The sequence below is a fragment of the Marmota flaviventris genome, chromosome 2, assembly GCF_047511675.1.
Source record: "Marmota flaviventris isolate mMarFla1 chromosome 2, mMarFla1.hap1, whole genome shotgun sequence".
NCBI lineage: Eukaryota > Metazoa > Chordata > Mammalia > Rodentia > Sciuridae > Marmota > Marmota flaviventris.
In genome coordinates, this window is record NC_092499.1 from 199,068,255 (window position 1) to 199,091,936 (window position 23,682).

A 23,682-nucleotide genomic window follows, 5' to 3' on the forward strand; every position below is an offset into this window, starting at 1 on the left:
ATGAGCAGGCCTGGGGCCCACCCTCAACCTGGGACGCCGTTGCTAGGCAACCCCTCAGTCCTCAACCGCCGCCCCGGAGCCCCTTCCTCGCCTTCGTTGCCACGGAGATCGACGCTCCAACTCAGCCCTGCCGTAAACCCGCGCGCTCTTGCGACACCGCCGCACCCGCCGCTGCGTGCGCGCCCTCTGCCCCCATCTCCACTCTCCGCCCCGGCCGCCATTGCCTCGTGCCCGCGCCGGTCGGTTGGTGGCGCCTTTGTCCTACGGCGGGCAGGTGGGCTGAGGCGGAGGGGGCAGCGGCGGGCCTGAGGCGAAGGAACGGCCGGGAGCCCACCGCGCTGGTAGCGGTGAGTGCCGGGAAGCGGTAGCCATCCGCCTAGGCTTAGGGCTGAGGGGCAGGCGGCTGAGGGGAGGCTGAGGCGGGAGGGCCCGCTCGACGCGCGGCCGCGGCCTCTCCTCTTCGGGAGCGCGCGGGGCTGCGCATGCCCGGTGTGGGGCGCGGCCGCCTCAGGCTCCCGTCAGGCCCAGGCCGGGCGGGCTGGCCGGCGGTGGGCTGTGGTCGGCGGCTAGGCGCCGCAGCCCCCTGTGTGTCGCGAACCGTCGCTTAGCGCCCCGGCTTCTCTCGGGGTGGGGCCGCATGCCCCGCGCCCCCTTGTCGAATCGGCGAAGGCGCGTGCTCGCCTGCGGGCCCTCCGCGGTCGGCGGCGCAGCCGGGCTTCGAACCCGGGCCGAGGCGGCGCGGCCCGGCGGGCGTTCTCCCGGGCGTGCGGCGCTCACGGCGTTCGGAGCGCTGTCCCGCGTCGCCGCTGCCGGGCGGCCCCTGGCTGCATCCTCCAGGCGTCTCCGTGTCGTGTGACAATCTGCCCCTTGGGTCGCCCTGGACCTGGGCCCAGAGTCCCGGAGAAGAGCGACCGCGGCTGCTGGCTTTCCAGGGTCCTGACGCGGGCGCCTCCCGCTCCCCAGGGCGGCAGGGGCCCCTCGTGGCGCGGAGCCCCCAGCTGGAGTCCGCCCTGCCCCTTTATGTCCATGTGTGCCATCCGTACCGTGTACCGAATGTTATTTTTTTTCCTTTAAACTGACCCCCCCCAACCTTGAGTATATTTTGTTTAAGGCAGAAATTTCAATCCCAAACCGTATAATGGACAGCCAGTTATTTTCCTAATGCTCATAAAAAATAAATACCTGTCTATTAAAATAAACAGTGCGTCCTTGTTCCTCCGAAGTTATTCTGCGTTCCACGCTTTGGGAAACGCTGCCCTAGGAGCACCGGGTTCATTGTCGTCCTTCGGGCTTTCATTCTGTGCACGTGACAGGTCCCATGAAATCCCTGGGACCTCTTGGTGTCAACTGTTCTCTGTTCTTACAAGGAACTGCAAGAACTGTCTGCTCGAATGCATTCGATGTGCCTCCTCGGTTTTCTTACAACATTGTGATGTGGTAGTCACCTGACAATTCATAAAAAGATGTGTCTGCAAACGCTGATGGAGCTTTCTTGGGTTTTGACAACTCTGGATTTAATGTTTTCTATATGAGTCAGAGTGTGAAAACTAACTTTATGTCAACTTTTTGGAATCAGTAAAATGCAAGCTTTACCCTGTGGAGATTGGAGATCAGTTGGCTATTATTTGTTAATCTCAGTTTCTTCCTTCATTCAGGTTTTTGTTTGTTTGCCTTTCCTTTTGTTCATCTGTCACCCTCCAGATATTTCTTAAAATATTTCTGGCGTATTCTCTTAATCGAAAACAAACACTGATTTTTCCTTGTAAAATGTGCTAGAGGAACCATATTGCCAAGGCACAGTGGAAGGAATTTTTCTGGTTGCAGACTGCTCAGTGTTGCATGCCTGTGAACAACACGTATTTAAAAGAGGCATTGACAGATATTATAAGTTAATAGTCTGTTCCTAAGCTCTGTATTTTTAAGTGAGAGCACATCTACTTAATTCATTCAAAGGAAAAGAAAAGTCAGCTTGGGCCATTCAAGTCCCCCCACCCACTCGTCTGTTTAAAAAAAAAAAAAATCCATATTCTTTAGGAATTTCCTTGGTATGATCACAATATAGAGTTGACATAAGGGCTGATCATCTTCAAATTTCTAGGCATCAGTTCTGTGTAGAAAAGAAAGGAGAATTTAATATTACCAGGGAGTCAGTTTCAGAACTTCAGCACTTAACTTCAACTATGTACTCAAGCTAAAAATACACATCTTTTGGAAAGGTTTTGAAGTCTCATGAGAAAAGGTTTGATGGTTTGAAACTTCATTTTAAATAACCATTGCAAGCATTCCATGTCTGTGGCCTGCAGATGGCAGTGCCTTTGTAACCTTGTTACTACTATGAGGATTATTGGAATTTAGTTGTGCTTTTAAGAATGGAAAACTTTATAAAAGAAAAAAAAATGGAAAACCTTTGGAGGAAATATATTTGACTTTTTATTCCCCTCAGTTTATGCTGTTCTTTTGTTTCTTTACTCCCCATCTGAAGCATATAACCTCTTTTTCTAAACTCACTGCTACTCTTAGTAGTAATGGTAACATATATCTAGCAGTGCATATGGCAAGTATCAGTTCATTTGTCCCTGCCAATCATTTTGTGAGATAGACTGGTGTTATTATTATTATTTATTTATTTTTGCATGTAAGGAAAGAATAGCTCAAACATATTATTTTACCCAAGATCACATATTTAGCAGAACATATTCAAGATATTGGTGGGCTAGCTCATTCCTGTAATCCTAAATACTTGGGAGGCTAACGCAGGAGGATCAAAAATTCGTGGCCAGCCTGATAACTCAGCAAGACCCTGTCTTAAAAAATAAAAGGGACTGGGGTATAACTCAGTGATAAAGCCCCCCGGGTGCAATCCCCCCCACCAAAAAAACAAACAAACAAACAAAAATCCGAAAACGCTATTGTTGAAGATAAAAGATTTCCTAGTCAAGCAACTTGGGAAATGTTAAGGTATTCCAGAACTTGCAGAGGCTGTTGTGTGCTAAGCATGTGCAATGTAGATGTCCAAGAGGGGATGGTTTCATCATGCCTTTCTCACAATCCTCCCACAAACATCTTGAGGTCATAGTGTTCCCCACAACTGACTACTTTATATTGTGCTTGTTTCCTCTTTGTAGCTTGAAGTTTACTAATGATTGCCATGTGTCTTCAAGATAAATACTTATAAAGTTCAGTGTCAAATTTTTTATGCCAAATGATTAGTCTGGTGAACACCATGCACATTTTTTTAGACTATTCTGCTTAAGCAGAGTTAACCGGTCAAGGGGTTAAAAGGGCAGTACCCTTTTAACTTATGTTTATTAATGACTGGATCAGGGTAAGGCTACTGTCTGAAGCAGAACACATTAAGGAAATATGGAGTATACTGACAACTTAATATATAATACAGCATGCCTGCTGCTTTTTAAATGGTAGTTTTATTACCACCAGATCTGAATATTTATAGGGATCGGATGGTCATTTTCATTCTTCATTCTATCACTAAAATTTAAGCACTAATATAGGTCATCTGAACCAGTTACTTTAATGTTGAAATAATTTCCCTTGTAAGAATCAGAACTTCTCCAGACCCATAGGACTGAACTCATTTCCCCTTATTTCATGTTAAGAACACTGTTGACTTATATAAAAGGATTAGGAAACTGCAAACAAGAATCAGCGCAGCTTATGTTGCAAGGTATTACATCTTTAGCTTTAGTGGATCTTACAATCTTTAGCTTTAGAGCCTGGTTTGGCTCTGTGGTGATTAAATTACTAAAGATTAGGCTGATCCTGCAGTTAGTGGACAAAATATTGAGAATTTTGAACTATAAATATTTTGACTTTGAGTATACTTCATTATATAATTGGATAAGAAAGTAATAACATGTATTTCAGATGATATGTTTATTTTTAATCTTTCTTCTAAAATTAATTTTGGTATCCAAAAGAAAAAATTAGGAAAACAGTATTTTAATAAAATTTTAAAACTTAGGGAATTACTGGAACTATAAATGCAAGCTTTGGGAAACTTTATGATTTATTGGACTGGGGTTGTGACTCAGTGGTAGAGCGCTTAACTAGCATGTATAAGGCACTGGGTTCAGTTCTCAGCACTGCATAAAAATAAGTAAACAAAATAAAGGTTTATCAATGACTAAATAAAAAAATTAAAAGACAACATCAAAATCTGATCCCTGGGCTGAGGACATACTTTGATAGAGCTCTTGCTTAGCATGCATGAGGGCCTGGGTTCAATCCCCAGCACCCCCACCCCCCACCCCAAGGAAAAAAATCTGATTCCAGAAAACTGCCTCAGAGTCACCAGAACAACATGTTGGAGACAGATTCTTGGATGTAGTTCCTTCTCCCCAACTCCTAACTGACTGGAGGTAGGGCCCCAGGAATCCATCTTTCAAAACCCACCCTGGAAGAGGATTTATGTATCTTGCAGTTGGAGAATCCCTGATATAGTACTTTTTTAAAAAACCAAGTTTTCACTGGAAAAAGGAGGTTAAAACAGATTCTAGGACTAATCTAATAATATCCCACATTACTAATTGGCATTGACAACTGTGGTTTATGGTTAGGTTTGCTTTAAGCAAGAGCTTGACCATAAAATGTTTTTGGCTTCATAGTTTGAACTAGATCACTTCTTGGCCTTTTGGATAAGATCAAGTGTGTAGTTTAAACTACAGATAATAGAATATTTAGAATATCTGTGAAGCTTTAAATGTTTTAATTCCTTCCCTTCATAGTATTAGAGTGGTTTCACCTTTTTCAGAACAAAGAAAGTGTATCTACCAAAACCGTGTGGTATGCTTATTAACTTTAAATTTTTTTCAAACACTTTATGTTTAATGGTGCAGATGTGAAATTATACGTGTGGCCTTTTTTTCCCTTTTTGCCAAGAGTTACATTTAGGTATGAAAACAAAATGCCTCAAAGAAGAATCAAAGCTTCTGGCCCCCAGGAGGAAAACCATATTGACACTCTGGTTTGCAGAATTTCGAGAACTTTAGTTGGCAGTTTGCCCTTCATTAGCCAAAGAAGTAAATAACATGCTATTGAAAAGTGACAATGTCAGTGGCGAGTATATTTCCTGCCTTTTTAAACTAAGTAATTGGAAGAAGAAAAGCTTAACTGTTTGGGATACTTTTTTTAGATGGAATTAAAAGTGGTGGATTGCACACTTGCACACTCCTCCTGTGGAAGGGGCCAGTAGCCATATAATTGCATCTTATTAACTTCAGCACTTTGGAAACTTGGTGATGATTCAGTTTCCTTTGGAGGTAGCATTGTGATTGTGCTTTTTATACTGTTTTCAGGGATTATATTTTTATAGATTTTAGCTATTGTCATAACATTTTCTTTGTAAATAGGTTACATTTATGGGTTATTTCCCCTTGAATACAGGCTTAAGGATATTTCTAAATGGAGAGCCTAAGTATGTTATGCTGTGAAAGCTAAAGAAATAAATAAATTGGAGTAGTAGTCCCCAAATACCTGCCAAGAGTCACCTGAGAAATAATGTTAAAATACAGATTCCTGGGCTCAGTACTCAGATTCTATAAGTTTGAGACAGGGCCTAATTTTTACTTCTTTTCAGGTGGTGCTGACATATCTTGATTAAAGAAAGTGATGTATGGAAAAAATGATTCTATATAAAGAGAGAAATGGAAAGTTTAATATATAGAGTTTCAGTTTTACACAATGAAAAAAATGTGACACTCTTCTGGCACAGTAATGTAAACACACATGAATATTAAACAGTACACTTAAAAACAGTTAAGCTGGAGGGCTGGGGTTGTGGCTCAGTGGTAGAGTGAGGCCCTGGGTTCAATTCTCAGCACCACATAAAAATAAATAAATAAAAATATTGTGTCCATCTACAACTAAAAATATTAAAAACAAAAAGCAACAACAACAAAAAAAACAGTTAAGCTGGTGCTATAGCTCTGTGGTAAAGAGCTTGCCTAGCATGTAGTCCTGAGTACTACACCAAAAAGGAAAAAACATAAATTTTTTTGTGTTTCTTATTACAACCTTTTTTTTTTTTGAAGAAAAAGATGTTAAGAAAATGAAGAATAATGATTTATTGTCTGTTCCTGAGCAGTGAACTGAATTAGTAGATTGGTGAATATTAATTACTGACTCAAAACAAAAGTCCATCAACAACATATGTGTGTGTGTGTGTGTGTGTGTGTTTATGTATCCATCTACAATGAAAACTATTTAATAAAAAAAAAAGAACATTACTATAATGGGGAATACGTTGAATATCTTAGGTTCAAACCCCCCCCTCCTCCTTTTTAGGATGATATGCATATAGTAACGCTTCATTAATTTGGCTTCACTGAGACTCTTATTTATTCATGGCTTCCTAACAGGTCCTCTCACCACCAATTTCTTCCTTTTCCATAGCAAAGTGCTTTACAGTCTAGACTAGTAACTGTAGCTTCCTTTGTCATTCGTCTTTTTCTTCCTCCTATCCCCATATTCCCCAAACTGAATTTCCTGTAGTTTTCAACCTACTATGTTTCTCTTACCTTTGCATGTTCTGAAACAAATTTCTTCTTTCTGGTAAACTACTCATGTCCCAATTTAAATGTTTCTTTTAGGTCTTCATCTTCTCCATCACCCTGCTGCACGCGCGTACACACACACACACACACACATACACATACTTCTCAGTCTAATTTTTGTCCTGCACCTAGTTCTTCTAATCGCTACAATAATCATACTTTATATTGTAATTATATATATGTGTGTGTATGTGTGTCTGTACCTCTCCCCTTTATTAAAGTGAACTCTTTTAATTAGGATCTCAAGCCTCGTCATTTCCACATATCTAAGGCCTAGTACAGGTGTAACACATAGTAGGCATTTGGCAATGGGTGAGTCAATGAAGCATTTAGTGTAATAAATATAAGATGACCTTTTCAACAGCTTAATTTATTAGGAATACTAAGTTCTCTACTTGTGCAATTCAGTTTAAATTTTGCCTGTTTTAATTAAACGCACACTTTATAATTTTTGTAATTCAGAATTTTTTACTGGTATATGTTAGCTTAACCTTTGTGAATCCAAACTAGTAAGTTTTTCTTGTGGTTGATTTTCTCCTTGAATCAGTATAGTCAACACAAGCAGAATATCTGTTTTATCAAGAAGGACATGTAGATTCAGAGAAAATAAGCATCTTGATTAAATTCTCCAGAGTAGGGCTGGGGTTGTGGCTCAGTGGTACAGCGCTTACCTAACATGTGCGAGCACCTGGGTTCGATTCTCAGCACCACTTAAAAATAAATAAAGGTATCGTGTCCAACTGCAACTAAAAAATAAATATTAAAAAAAATTTTCTCCAGAGTAGGGCTGTAACTCAGATTTGCTGATCCCTAGCAAAATGCTCTTTTCTTAGAAGGAAGGACATTATGTTCAGTGAAATATGTCAGACACAGTGGACATGGTAGTGTACACCTATAATCCCAACTACTCAGGACACTAAGGCAAGAGGATCAGAAGTTCAAGGCCAGCTCAGGCAATTTGGCAAGACCTGTCTCAAAAAACATAAAAGTAATAAAAAGAGCTGGGCATGTTGGGCTCGATGGCGCACACCTGTAATCCCAGCGGCTCGAGAATCTGAGTCAGGAGGATTGTGAGTTCAAAGCCAGGCTCAGCATCTGCAACGTACTAAGCAACTCAGTGAGACCCTATCTGTAAATAAAATACAACATAATAGGGGCTGGGGCTCAGCAGTAGCGTACTTGCCTGGCATGTGTGAGGCACTAGGTTCGATTCTCAGCATCACATATAAATAAATAAAATAAAAGTCTAAACTAAAAAGATACATTTTTTAAAAAAATTAGGTGTGATGGCACCAGCCTCAGCAATTTAGTGAGACCCTGTCTCAAAATAAAAAATTTTATAAAGGGCTGGGAATGGGGCCCAATTGCCAATACCAAAAATAAATAAGGTCTGGGAAGGGGTGAGAATGTAGCTCAGTAATAGGGTGTTCCCCTAAGACCCTGGAGTTAAATCTCCAATATGGGGGGGGGGGGGCACACAAAAATGCTAGGAATGTATGTGATTCAGTGGTAGAGGACCCCTGGGAACCAGACACAGAAAGACAAAAACTGCATTTCCTCACTTATATATGGAATCCAAAACAAACTCAGAGAATAGAAGAGGCTGGGATTGGGGAGATAATGATCAATGGGTAGAAAGTTGCAATTAGGAAGAATAAATGATAAAAATTTATAATGATGGATGATAATATGATTTAGTTATTCCACACTGTGTATATACACAATATAACATGTGTATACAAATGTATAGCATCACATGTACCCCATAATTATATATGATGATAATATATCAAAAAATGAAATAAATAATTCACTCAAAAGAGAAGGGCTGGGGGTGTGTCTCAATGGTAGAGTGCTTGCCCAGCATTACCCCTTTTCTATAAAAAGGAGGCATTCCACCTCTTGTTAAAAAGACTCCTAAGTTGCTACTTGTTACCTCTTGTTTTGTTTCATTTGTAGGTAGTTCCTGAAATTGTGTAGGCTTCTGGGTTCTTTCAGTGGCCCCTAGTGGTGCTGTCACTAAGCATCGTAGTTCATGCTACTCTTATTTCTTGTCCTTGTTTTCTAGTACTAAAGCAGTATGGAGCCAGTAGGAGACCCTGGGTTCAATCCCTAGCACCACACACACACACACACACGTAATAGTAAAAGGGGGAGTAAATTAATGTTGATAAAGAATTTTTGTCTGAAGAGTTGAAGTGCAAAGAAACCAAAAACATTGTAGTTTGAGGTGACAGAAATTGGAGTGGTAATTGAATAAGTAGGCCCTACCCTGTTGAGTGTCTATGAGGCATTTAAACATTGGCAAGTGTAGATTGGGCCTTTTCAGGGTTCCACCAGCATTTGATCCAGGAGTCCTAGCAAGACCAGTGTAAATGGGAACCACATCTTTCCACTCCCTGTTGGAGGCGGTGTAGCATAATGTTTAAGCACTTTGTGCGAGAGGGACCTGGGTGTGCACCCCATCCACCCCATCTTTGCTTTCTGATAGTAGTGTGGCCTCGGATAAGTCATCTAATTTACCTAACCCTTAAATTTCCTCATTTGCTGAAAAGAAATCATGTTGTACTAAACTCCTAGAGTTAGAAAAGGTTTAAATGAAATAAATGTACATCATGTTCTTAGTACAGGCCCAGGAACAGAGCAAACATTTTGTAAATATACATTTTCATTTCCTTCATCCGTATTCTCAGGAATATTATGCAAATACAGTTAAAGGTATAAGAATTAACTGAGAATGAAAGAGAAAGTCAGATATGAGTTGAGCTAGTTTAAAGGGTTGATGTAGAGCAAAGCAAGCATTTTCTTATCCTTAACTTGTTACATGTAACTCATTACAATATCCCTGATGTCACAATATATCATCAAAGTAATCTTCATGAATTGAAAAGTACTCTCATTTCTCCTCCTAATTTAGGGAATTTAATAAGTGATATTTGCTGTCATTGTCAGTATGGTTTTCCAAGTGGCATTATCTTTATCTTCATATAATTCCAATTTAGTCATTCCTGGCTGTTCGTTGGTTTTCATCTCAGCCTTCTGGGAAGTTTTGTTTCATTTGTAGGTAGTTACTGAAATTGTGTAGGCTTCTAGGTTCTTTCAGTGGCCCATAGTGGTGCTGTCACTAAGCATCGTAGTTCATGCTACTCTTATTTCTTGTCCTTATTTTCTATTATTAAAGCCAGTGAAGTATAAATTTTGGTTTTAAGACTGAAAGAGTTGTTTTATGACGGTACCGTTAAAAAAATAGATAGAGCAAAGCAGTTCTTGGTACTGTGAATGACACTTGCATTTCTTTTTATTTATAACATTATTCAAGGATTATTTTTTGTGAACCCTGTCTGGCATACTAAAATAAAATTATACATTAGATATTGTGTCTTTCTTTAGGAGCACTTTACCCCATTCTTTTGGTTTTTCCTTATAGCACATGTTTTCTAGATTATTTTCCCAGTTTTTTTTCCTCTCTCTCTTATGTAAATCCCTTGAGCTGGTGCTATTTTTCTTGACTTAAAAATCTTTAACTGAAAAGTGCTTTAAACTTGAAAAGTTTTCAAAAGACTACTTACTTGGAAATTAGAGCTATTCAGGCCAAGGTTAAGCATCTCAGTGATTATAATGATTTTGAATATCATTCATATTGCTAATATAATTTTTAAAGTTGTATAAGTACCTTTCAAGCTACAGTGGAGAATATACGAGAGATCAACTGTGTCCTAGAGGCAATTGGCCAGGATAAAGTATAGCAGAAAGGATGAGAAGTACCGTCTCCCCTTTTCTATACAAAGGAGGCATTCCACCTCTTGTTAGAAAGACTCCTAAGTTACTACTTGTTACTTCTTGTTGATTAATTTTTTCCCAATCATAGTTCCCCATCAAATATCCAGAAAGATCTCCAAACTGGCTACCCTTTTCCCCTCCTTTACATTAACTTCACTTCTATTTCCTTGCTTTCAATTATATAGTGCTCTAAGAATTTAATAATCTGATTAGTGAATACAAAGGTCCCTTTACCAGTCACAGTAGTTGCAAAGAAAATTTTAAGTGAATGTCCCACCTCTAATGTACAGAAGCCCAGAGGTTTTCCAAAAGTTGTATGTGCACATCTATTAGGAATTTTTGTATATGAGGGTTGGTTGTGTTTTCATAACTCACTGAAACCTCCCAGCCCTACTCTAATCTGGGCAATCCTCTTGAATAGAGATGAGACTTAACAAAAAATTTCCAAATCTTGGGCTAGGGATGCACCTCAGTGGTAGAGCACTACCTAACATGCACAGTACCCTGGGTTCAGTCCCTGTTTTCACAAAATAATAAATTCCACTTCTCATTTTCTCCATATTTCAGCTAAAATGGGAGTTTAAGGAGTTCTTAAGGTGAATAGACAAACACTTGACATACTACACTAAAAGTGTGCTAGCCTCTAAAAATGTTCTAAAAGTATTTTTTTGTAGATGAAACATAAACCACACCATCCAAAAATACTTGCTTTGGACTACTCAAAGAAAGTGGATATTAGGAGACAAATTACAATTCAAAAATGGTTTAAAGATATAATCTTGAGGAGCTGCAGTTGTGGCTTAGCAGTAGAGCACTCACCTAGTGCATGCGAGGTGCTGGGTTCAATCCTCAGCACCACAAAATGGATAAATAAAATGAAGGTATTGTATCCAACTACAACTAAAAAAAAACTATAAAAAGGTTTAATCTTGAATATTCTTTCAATAATCTTTCAAGTAACTGCAAAAAGCAAAAAATTATTGCTGGGCACAGTGGTGTACACCTGTAATCCCAGCAGCTTGAAAGGCTGAAGCAGAAGGATTACAAGTTTGAGGCCAACTTGGGCATCTTAGAGAGACCCTATCTCAAAAATAAAGAGGCCTGGGATGTAGCTCAGTAATAGAGTAGCCCTGGGTTCAATCCCTATCACTGAAAAAAAAAAAAAAATACATATGTGTGTGTGTGTGTGTGTATGTATATATATATATATATATATATGAATGTTGACATAAAAGTAAAATGTTTATCTCCTTCCTTCTATCTGGAACCAGTTTGCCTCAAATAACATGATTACTTTGGTCTCCTCAGTTCTGTATATAGGACCTCGCAGAACTGGATACAGTATAATACTAGCCTTTTCATATGTGGAGGAGAAATTATAGCATGAATATAAATTTACCAATTAAAGGAGTACCATATATTCTGTACTCTTACCTAAATGCTTATCAGCTCTAGTCAATGTTTAGTTGAACTTGTTTTGTTCATAAAACCATTAAAAAATATATGCTGAAGATGTGACTAACTTAAAAGAAATCTTTATACACATACTGTATTCCAGTGATACTTTGAAAACTACTTAAATAATAAGAGACTTTACATTTCCGTCTGAATCATATCTGGCCTATATTAGAAAGCGATATAAAGTAAATGAGCAGCCTAGGTCAGTAAGCCCTTCCAAACCTGAACTGCTGTTCTTCACAGTTACATAATAAAGAATTAGATATTCCCTGTAAGGTCTGTCATTATATAATATATAATTCAGAAGTTGGTGAACTTTAAGGGTTTGAAATTATTAGTCATAGTGGTGGTGCACATGTATAATCCCACCTACTCGGGAAGCTGAGCCAGGAGGATCCCAAGCATGATATCCTTGGGCAAGTTAGTGAGACCTTGTCTCAAAATGAAATAAAAAAGGGATGGGATGTAGCTCAGTGGTAGAGCACTTACTTAGTATGTGGAAGGCCCTGTGTTTAATCCCCAGTACTGTCTGTCCCCCCTGCCCCCCCAAAAAGGTTATAAATTGTACATACCAAAGCTATGGTCAGAAATTATTGGCTAAGTTTTATATAGGGATTTTTTTTTTTTTTAAAGAGGAGTTATATCCTTTGATCAGTTGAAAAGATAGAAGTATGTTAGGCGAACTCTGCTTCTCTGTTTAGACAAGTTTTCTTCAGTTTTGTCAAAGCTATCCCTCTCCTAGGTATCATGGAGACTTGTAATTTAAAATGGAATTGAGGATCATTCTCACTTAAATGGGAATTCAAAATCTGGCAGTGTAGCAGGATAAAGTCTATTATAACAGATCCCTAAGTTTCTTGTTTTTGCTGTAGGTCTCACATGATAGGAAACTGCTCCAAGATTTTTAAAATACATAATTACTATTTTAAAGCACTCTAATTATGTGAGTGCTTAATACCATTTGAGTCATTAGATATGCTATTAATTGCTTAATGTGGAACAAGAGGAACAAAACTACACTACAGCAAGAAGCAGTTTATTTCTCCGTTCATCTGAAGTACAAAATTTTTAATTAAAATGTATAAGTCATATAAAAATTGTGAAGTATTATTTGTGGGTATAGATTGGTATGTTTCTTTAGAAGATCTCATCAGTTCTTACAGCATGATGTTATTTATTTATTATTCACTTCAGTTTTTATAAAGCATATGCTTTATTTTTGGTAAATCAGGCTTTTACTGCATAAATGGGTTATAAGTTTTCCTATAAGCTTATAAGATTACCTTATCTAGTTGTATATGCTGGTCTTCTCTTTTTTTTTTTTTTTTTTTTTAAAGAATTTTTTTAATATTTATTTTTCAATTCTCGGTGGACACAACATCTTTGTTGGTATGTGGTGCTGAGGATCAAACCCGGGCCGCATGTATGCCAGGCGAGCGCGCTACCGCTAGAGCCACATCCCCAGCCCTGCTGGTCTTCTCTTAATTAAAACTTCCTATGAGGAGTCTTTTATTGCCTAACTCCACTGTACCAAATGCCAATTCTTATTCTTAAAGTACTTATCTGTGAAATTTATATATATTAACAGGTAATATTCTTTGATTATCCCCCCCAAAATTTCTGTCCTACATGTCATTCTGGAAGATTTTGTTTGATGGGAGTACAATACAAGGCACACTAAAAGGAGGCCCTGCTTCATGAAATATTGAAAGTCTTGAGACCTCAGTTTCCTCCTATTACTCCTTTGTAACATAAAATAGAATTATTTGCCTTTACTCTTTTTTGTTTTTGTTTTTACCAAACTCCTTTTCTCCACTTTCTTCCCTACAAAGAAATCTTACAACTGATTCTCCAGTAATTAAGAAAACAACCTTTTTCTTCCTTTGGAGGGGGCAACGATACATTTTGGGCTTCGCAGGGTGTTAAAGCAATGATATAATCAGTTTTATACAAATTATTAAAAGGGACATTCTTTACCAAGCTGTGACAATGTACTCCTTAACTTAATAATAAAAATTGCCCAAGTGACAGTGTCTCTCTGCTGAATGGATTTTCTCATACCATCTGGTTGTCATTGTAGTTTTTTGTTGTTGCTTTCATTTAAAATGTGCTGATGATCTTGTTTTTATTCCGTAGCATTGAACAGATGGGTTGATTATTCTTTTCAGATATTAATAAGGCAGCGGAAAGAAGAAATATGAATACGGCTCCATCAAGACCCAGCCCCACACGAAGGTAAAGTACCCTGAAGCAGTGAGTTACCTTGGGAGAGTTGGGCTCTGGGGAGTTAAGCCCAACTGCATACATCAAGGGTCTTTTCTTCCCCCCCAGCAAATCAGAAACGCTCAAGCAAACAATAAGAATATGAACCTTGTGTGAAGGGCCTTGCTGCTTTTTTTAAACAATACATCAGGAGATGCAGAGGAAGCTTTGTGTTTTCGGTGGCAAACCCAGCAAGTTCAGCTTGCAACATGAGTTGCAGGCCATTGGAAGAGGATAAACCTCTGTCTTTCCCCAGCACACGTGTCAATGGGAGCCTCCAGAGCAGAAGGAGTGCCCCAGGGTCGGTGGTGTGTGCCATGCTGCATTGCAGCAGGCAGCAGAGATTCGACTCTTCATTCCAAATGGCTGCCGGTCCAGATGTTAACCCAGGTTTACGGGAAGAGCTGCTTGAGAGATTGCTGCTATGCCTGTGCTGCAGATCCCCTGTTTGCTCGCATGCTTGGGTTACCTGTTTGAGGGGAAATAAAAAGGGCAAAACACTTCACCTCTCAAAAGTCTCCCTTTTTCTTAGCTTTCCTGGAAATAGAAGACATTTTCCCACTGTATTCTTCTTTCCAGTATATACAAAAGAGATAGTCCTGATGTATTCCCTCAAGATATGAATTAAATCGGTCCCTTCTCAGTGAAGAGTTTTAAAATGTTACCATTTGCACCAAAGATGCGCATATTACATTCAAGCTTTCTGGTTCCATAACAACACACAAGTGGATGCAGTGTGTGCAGTTTTGTGTGGAATGCAGATAGATATATTTCATATCTCGTGTCTCTTCAAGGCTCAACTGGATACTCAATATGGATTTTGCCTTTGCCCCTAGGTAATGCCAATTTTCCACAGAAAGTACATAACTAAACTACATCCCACAGTAAACTACATTTCCTACAGTGAACTGAACACTGCTGAATACAGTGAGTTGTAGTCTATACTGGTAATTCCACAGGACCCAGGAATATATCCAACTAATTGAGTTCTCAAACATAGCTTCCCTGCTTGGGGCAAAAACACGTATTTTATTATAAGAAAAAATGGTTGCTGTATGTTTTATGTACATACTCCTACTTGAATGTGAAGGGAGAGTATTTTCTAGCTACCAGGAATAGAGTATATGTATCTACTCTTCTACTCTGCAGAGTTCAAGCAGACCCTCAGGGCAAGGTGGAGCTGCTGATTCTGGTGTTCTTTTTTTTTTTTTTTTTTTTTTTTTTCATTCTACCTGGACGGAGGAGTTGAATCCAACACAACAGTCATACCACAACTGTCATGCAAATGCCCTGGCCATCCATTGGTTTCACTGCAGAAGTGGGCATATACATTAGCATTCTGTCTGTCCTCTCAACACTATAAAGAATGCCTTCAGCTTGCAGGTAGATGCTGTGTTGGTTGCTTTGTGAGTATGTGAGTAGCCTGAAGAACATAAATAAATTCTTAGAGCTTCAGCAGTTCCATATGATGACTGTTTCCATTAGGATGTATCCAACTATTCTGCAGATATTGGGCAGTCCCATCTGTATCATTTTCCACATTGTCCCAGTAATTATGGAATAGGGGTGGCTAAGTGTTCGCCTCTAATGATCAGAAACATGGGGCTCCCATTAGAAATTGTAGTTGCCAGGTGGCTTGAAAAGAAACATGGTGTATGTGTTTAATTTTCAAAAGAGCTCTGATGTGTGTTTCTCAACTAAGTGGCTTATCAGGAGGAGTAGGAATTTGTAACTAAAAAGTAAAATCCTTCCTCCCTCTTTCCTCATGATGCTTGTGATCTCTGGGTAGTGGTATCTGTGTTTTTAAAGATTAAAAGAAAGCATATACACATATACATTGCAGAGTAGAGACTAGTTTTTGTTTCTTTTATGCATAGAAATGTTTATTTATTTATTTATTTAGGGTACTTGGATTGAACTTGGGGGCATTTGACCACTGAGCCACATCCCCAGCCCTATGTTGTATTTTATTTAGAGACAGGGTCTCACTGAATTGCTTATTAGCACCTCGCCTTTTGCTGAGGCTGACTTTGAACTCACGATCATCCTACCTCAGCTTCCTAAGCTGCTGGGATTACAGGTATGCACCACCACGCCCGGCTCTTTTATGGATTGAAAGGGTATTTTATATCATCCTTATAATACTTAGCCAAATGCTTTTTAACATTTCAAGTTAAATGTAGATAAGATAATCACACATTTACAGTGTTGGGGAAATCACCAACTCCCCTGGTTGGAATCCAGCATAGCTATTGCTGAATTAATTTCATCCCAGCCTAAAATGCAACTCCATAATTTAAGGGAGGAAATAGTTTTATGCTCCTTTTCTTTTTAAGTAATAGTCCTTCCACAAACAAACAGCATTGGAGAGGGCCTTTTAAAATGAGCTCCTAGCCAGGTATAGTGTCACACACTTGCAATTCCAGTGATTCAGGCTTGGGCAGGAGGATCACAAGGTCAGAGCCAGTCTCAGCAACTTAGCAAGGCCCTGTCTCAAAATAAAAAAATAGAAAGGGCTGGGAATGTGACTCAGTGGTTAAGCATCTCTGGATTCAAACCCTTGTACCAAAAATTTAAAAATAAATAAAATGAGTCCCTTACCAACAATATAAATACAAAACTCATCTTTATATACCTCTTACAAACATCACATTCCACTCTGGTGTGGTGGTGTATACCTGTAATCCGAGCAGCTCAGGAGGCTGAGACAGGAGGATTGTGAGTTCAAAGCCAGCCTCAGCAGAAGCAAGGCACTAAACAACTTAGTGAGACCCTGTCTCTAAATAAAATACAAAATAGGGCTGGGGATGTGACTCAGTGCTTGAGTTCCCCTGAGTTCAATCCCTGGTACACCCCGCCAAAATAAAAATATCATTCCTCAGAACTAATTCTAAAATGAAGTTCTTTGAGTATGGGTGGGGTAATGGCTTCCTGCTTGACTTAAACTCAGTAGGACTGACAGCTAGGCTAATTCAGATTCGATTAACAGTCAGTTTTCCCCTTGGTGATAGGTTCCTAACTGGATTCCTCAGCATATCGTTTAACATGATGAAATTCCATACAGTCATGCCTATTTGCTTCAGAGAATAAGAATGACCGCCTTTCATAAAATTTGTTTTGAGACCCATTTAAATCCTGAGCAAAGTGTCCTAGATTTTTTATTAAAATAAATAAGCCAAACAAGTTGAATATCATATTCAAAAAAAAGCATCAACATTTTGACCATTGCCCTGATCATGCTTTCTCTCTTAACCAGTAGACCAGAAGTAAAATGTGAAAAATAGGCTAGATGGGTAAGTGATCAACCTGGAAGGGGCTGATGGTTTCTCTGAGGGTGAATACTGCGTATCTCTCTCTTTGGGTACATGCTTCCAGTCAAATCCTTGAGGTAGTCCTAAATGTCCCAGTATGTTGACAACACCAAACTTCACTTAATAGCCCTTTGTGCACCCAGTCATAGTGAACACATGTTCCCAGGAAAGGCGGGGGGACAGCCGCCTTTAACATCTTCAGTGCTGTCTACTTTTAATAAGAAAATTGTTTTTAAGCATGCTGGCATGACTTTTATAACACCTTGTTTTGCTGGACTTTAATCTTGAGTGTCAAACAGCAAGGTATCTTTGGGAATTTTCACAGGATTATCACCTCTTTAGATGTCTCTGTAAAACGTACTGTTGGCTTTGCTTTGTGTTTCAGTATCATACCTCTCTAATGACTCCAGCTGTCAATGTATAATTCTGACAGTATTGACCCAGCCAGGCACAGAGAACTCTGCATGAAGGATCCCTGCTCCAGATCACATTTCAGCCTGAATTCTTATCATTTAATCCCTGGGCCACTTCACTGGACTCCTTGGAGTACGTTGCAGAGTTACCATACAAGTTGTCTAGCATTGATATTGGGCATTAGTCCTTCAAAAACTGCATTGTGATTCTGGTTGTGTTTTAGTTGTTTTCAGAATCATTTTCAGTATAACACTTGTCAAACAAGGCATTGGAGTATCCCCCTATGCAATCGTGGCTCCCAAGTGTTAGAAGTTAAGACTATATGGTATTTTCTAAACCTTAACTTGGTCTACACCAAATGCTCTGCAGAGGATTTCCCCCATATATTTGTGAGTTACGTTGAGCCTGGTACCTCTTTGGTGAAGAGATTGGGGATTGGTTCATCAGAAATAACTTGGCTATGGGTAGGTTTCCTGTATAACCTGAGGTGCTCTCTACTTGTCCATGGGGCCTTAATCCCTTTGATAAGTGCTCGCTCCTTGGATGAGACAGCTGTAGCTCTAGATGCCTCACAAAGATTCCAGGCTGTGATTACTTCCGTGCTAACACTTGAAGAAGAAGAGTCATCGGTTCTCAGCAAGTGCCGCCTCCACTAGTAGAAAAGTCATACCTGTGCTCGAGAAAATCTTCAGTCTGTTTCCTAGGGAGAAGCATGGACACTTAAACATTTGGATCTGCGAGGTGTGAATCTCATTGCACTCCATATCCTACCTGCATCTAATGGCAAAATTCTGCACAAGTCTTTTCTAACAGCATGGAGCCATCGTGATGAGGGAACGGCATTACGTAGCAACAAGTCATTTAAAAATACTTGTGGACAGTATCTATGTCAGAGTTCGAAGAGCTGATGAAGGATTTTTGTCAGGGTCAAAAGGCTGGCCCTTCCGAAGAAAATATTCCAGAGAACAGAAAGGAAGAAAGGAGATGACACCCTCTGCCAAAAAAAGGAAATGAAAGACCGGCCTTCCTCCCCGACATGTACAGAGAGGCCCAGAGCACCGTGCTGGGCCTGAGCTCAGTCTCTTGCTGAAGAGCAGCTGAAGGTTCATCACAGTCTTCTAAGATGATCATCGTCTTTCAGTTCATGCTATGTAGGCTCTTGAATGCCTAGTGCTCTGCAAGCTCCTTTGGTCCTCATTTAAATCCCCTAATCTACCTGCCAGAAGCACAGTGCTAGTCATCTGAACCTTGGTCTTTCCCTTCACCCATCCCTCCCTTTCCTCTACAATGTTTCCCAGTGATATGACTATTTCTCTCAAGGCAAAGAGCATCCTCCCCACCCCCATTTAGATAAAACAGCAGGATTTTAGTTGTTGGTCACCTTCAGTTTGTGGACTCTGTTGCTGAAATTTGTTTAACCACTGTTCAATTTCTTTTTAGCCACTAGCGACATGGGACCTGAGGGTATGCTGCATTGGTTTCCCTTAGTAAAATACCTCTGGTGCCATGCAACGATATTGTGAACCTTATTTTGCTCAGAAACCTTTGTAACTTACTTATCATCAGAGGTCAAGCTTCTCATGCAGAAGGCTTTGTCTCCTCTGCACTCTGAATCCTACTTTTGTGAGCCTTGTTCTTGTTTTGAGAAAGATGGTGGGGCCAGCAACAGGAGCCTTTTTGTTCTAAGGAGTTCTTTGTTTGGATCCTAAAGTGACCCTAAAGGGTTTTTGTTTCCAGAAGAACAGCAGTCTGCTGTGGTGTTCATCTTTTGGATACAGGGGAGAAGCTCCCCCTTTTCATTTCAGAGAATTATTATCTTCTCTGTTCCTACTTCCTCTACTACCTTACCCTTGGTTCTTTTCCCCCATGTGAATATCACCTCTCCTACATTTTCCGACAACAGGCAGTTGAGAGGGAATTAGTAGTTGTGTTGTGGAAGAACTGTAGATTCTTTGAGGGAAGGAGAGGGACTTGCTGTCTCAAAACTGGAAGCATGGACCCCGATTTTGCAAAAACAGGGTTGTAGTCAAACTGCAGGGGTGGGTTCTGGCAGGTAAGTAAGGGTTTTCAATTGATTCAAAAGAATGAGAACCATGGTATTGGAGATGTAGCTCAGTGGTAGAGTGCTTGCCTAGCTTATGTGAAACCCTAGGTTCCAACCCAGCACCTTAAAGAAAAAGAAAAAAGGAAACCAAATAATAGCATTTACTGTCCTAAATCTGAATAACATGGTGTGACATGGTGTTCTTATCTGCCTCCCCACCGCCATTTCCACCAGCTTCAGGCTTTGTGTGTGCTGGTCTGTGGTCTGTCAGGTTCATGGTAGTTCAGTCCTGATTGCCAAGAATACTTGAAATCTGATTCCACCTCTAATGACTACTTCTAACTGCTCCCTAAGGCAGGTTTATCCGCTGATCATTAATAGTACAAAAATACTCCACAGTTGTCACTTCCTATTGGATCTACAGTGTTGGCCCACATTGTACACTACATTAGGTGTTATACATGTTAGTAGGATTATGTGACATAATAGGGGAAATTGAAAACTGTGGTTAGTCTGTACTTCATTCTGATAAAAACTGTTTAGCTCTCCTCATTTAAATCCCCTAATCTACCATATGGTTGCTCCCACAAATCAAGCATAGCAGTAAACCTAAAGACACATGACAAGACTACTTGCCTGTAGTCCCAGCTACTTGGGGCTGAGGCAGGAAGGTCACTTGAGTCCAGGAGTTCAAGACAAACCTGAGCAACATAATGAAACTTTCATCTCAGAAAGGAAAAACATACATACATATATTTCTTTTTTTCTTTTTGAGATAAGAACTTCTCATAGAAGCAGAATAGATATTTAATTGTGTGTGCTATGTCCAGGAGGATGAAGTGAAGTTGAGATTTTCTGTGAAGCTAATGGCACTGTGATTAATGCCTCATGTAATCATGGTAAATAATAGAAGTTAAACAAAATACAGTGCCTGCTTTTGAGAGGCTTTAGTTTAGTAGAATAATTCAAAACATTAAACATTTACTGAGCTCCATGCTGTGTCCTAAGAATACAAAGCCTTCCCTGTTTGGGAGGGAAGCTGTGTGGACAAGCAATGTGGTGTTAGGTGATTTTGATGCTTTGTTAATATTGTAGTAGACTTACACAAACTAAAATGGCTACAGTGCCACTAGGCCATCAATGGGACCACCATTATATGCACAGCCCGTCGCTGACTGAAACCCATGTGGTGCATGACTAAATAAGAACAGATTGAAGTAGGTACTGGAGCAAGATGCAACATATTTATGGAGAATCTGCTGTGGGCCGGACATTGTTCTACATAAAGAAGAATCAAACATAGTCCTTGTCCTTGTGGAGCTTGCGATCTAGTAGGGCAGAGAGACATTAAACAAATAATAGATAATGTCAATTCGTGGTAAATGAATAAAAATGTGCTTGGGGGGTTGCAGATGTAGCTCACTGGTAGGATGCCTGCTTAGCATGCAGGAGGCACTAGGTTCAATCCTAGCACCACAGAAATAAACACCAAGTGCTTGAAAATTTTCAGGGCACAGGAAGAAGGGATATTTCCATGCCAAGACCTGAAAAGTAAACCTGGGTTCATTCCTGTTGTTCAAGTAATAGAATCAGGAAAGATCTGGGCTAGTTGTAGATGGAAATTTAGTATCGCCCAAAAGTGGTGAACTAGGGAGAGGGTGTGACACGGTTGGAACAGTTCGGAGCCAAGACTGAGCAGGACCTTTCTAGCCTTGGTAGAGATTTGAGGTTGCATTCTAAATACTGTGAGAAATCAGTGAAGGGCTTTTGCCTATTTGAATGATCACTCTAGAGTGATCTTTCTGGAGGAAAATCAGAAAAAAGGCAGACTTAGCAAGGCCCTAAAAGACACTCTCCAAAACATGTCTGGGGATGTAGCTCAGTGGTAACGTGCCTGGATTCAATCCCCAGAATCAAAAACAGAACAAAGAAGAAAGGAAAGAGCAGGAATGGGAAGGGTCCTTTCAAATGTTCTTCCTGTGGTTTGGGGAATGAGATGATTATGAGTTGTCTTTCAGTAGAACCAGTGAGTTAAAAGTGGGCAGAACTGATGCCAACCACAGAGAACAAATGAACAGAATTTGGAAATGTGGATAAAGAGTGCACACAGTTTTAGGCAAAGAATAGCATCTATTTTCCTGGCTTGAGCAATAAAGTAGTTAAGATGTGCCATTTACTGAAGTGGGCATTCCCTGGAGGAATAACCTAGGTTTTTTTCGGGGGGGTGGGGGTGAGGAGGGATCAGAATTCAGGGCAGGTTTTATGGAGGAGGTAATCTTTAAAGTGGGTCAAACACTAGACTTGTTAAAAGTGGGGAAAAAAGATCCAAAAAGATAAAAAGTGCTCCGAGAGTTAAGCAGGAAGAGACCTCAGCAGTTATTAGGAAGGTTTCTTGGGAGACCCAGGACATGAATTTACATGTGGGGATTGGATGGCACCTGGCCTGGTCTAGGAAAAGAAAAACTGCAAGTAGGGAAACCATATGAACAAAAAACAAGACACGTTATGTGAATGAAGTCATGAGAACAATTTAAGTAGAACAGGAAGATTGAGCCACGAGAGAAAAAAGAGGTAATAGAAAGGAGCACAGTTTATTTATTTGCGATAGGGGTGTCCAGGGGCTTGGAATTTAAGCTGAGATTGTAAAAGGTGAATATTGGCATTTTAAGATGATTAGTATGATGTTTATATGTCAAATGAATTAAAATAAAATTGGGTTTTGTTTCAGTTTTGTTTTTTGGAAATTTTTATTAGTGCCAGCATAAAAGTAAGGGCTTCAGTTGGATTTACAAATCTAGAGGGAATGAAAAGAAAAAGTGAGGGGCTGGGGTTGTGGCTCAGTGGTAGAGCACTTGCCTAGCATGTGCAGGACCCTGGGTTCAATCCTCAACACCACATAAAAATAAATAAACAAAATAAAGGTATTTGTCCATCTACAACTAAAAAAAAAAAAGAGAGAAAGAAAGAGTGAATAGGACTCAGGTGACTTGATGGGAATAGGGGCGGGGAGAAACAAAGTTAACTTTCAAGAACTTAAGCCTTAGTAACTGGGTAGTTGCTTTTTGGCCAAAGTGAATAAAGTTGGGAATGGGACTTAATTGAAGTAGAAAACTTTTGGTTTTAATTATGTTAGGGATGGGTTTACAGTGGAGTAAAATGTCTCATGAAGAGCACTGAGTCAAAGCAGGTCAGGTGTATTTGTGATTTCAAACACTGTGTAAAAGCAAAACCTTGGGCAAAAAGAAATCAGATTCTATATAAACACTTAGATTAAGAAAGACCACTATTATGTAGTTCTGCAAAGAAGAGAAACTGATTGTTCTTGATTCTTTGTGAATAGTGTTGTGCTTGCTTTTTTTCCCCTCAGTTTGATTGTCTTGCTATATATTTTAAGTGAGGTTTTCTGTACTTAAACAACAACTTCTTTTTTCACTTTATATGAGATTTTGCTTTTTGTTATACAGTACAGTAAGTGTTGGCCCTTACTCTATCCCTTCTACTTTTTCCTCCTGTAAAGTCTCTTTTGAACAAATCCAATGGGAGAAAATAGATTTGGGGGAAAAGCACTTTCACTTTGAAAACCCATTGAAATTGAGATTGAAATAATAGTTGGCATATGCAAGGAATATCAAATTACTCCCTAAAGCCTGGTGAATACTATTACCTCAGTCAAAAGTTTTGGCTTTTGATTATTCATTCTTCCTTTGATGTCATAATCTTTTGAGATTCTCGAACCTTCTAAACTAGTTGCTGACCAGAAGGGTCAATATCCTTAAAATTTAGTCATATTCTGTTTCTCATCCGTGTTTTAGGGAAAGGCACTAGAGGGTGGGGGCTTCCT

General features: G+C 39.7%; 1 protein-coding gene across 2 annotated transcripts in view; it reads left to right on the forward strand.

Annotated features, from left to right (window-relative positions):
• Positions 1–201: 201 nt before the first annotated feature.
• The window catches only part of Ncoa5 (nuclear receptor coactivator 5), a 32,278-nt gene continuing 8,797 nt past the window's right edge, over positions 202–23,682 (forward strand). For both annotated transcript variants that reach the window (XM_027954233.3, XM_027954235.3), the window contains exons 1-2: positions 202–347; positions 13,979–14,045. In XM_027954233.3, coding sequence (XP_027810034.1) covers positions 14,008–14,045 — 38 coding nt within the window. In that variant the 5' untranslated portion in view covers positions 202–347; positions 13,979–14,007. The remainder of the gene's footprint in view (positions 348–13,978; positions 14,046–23,682) is intronic.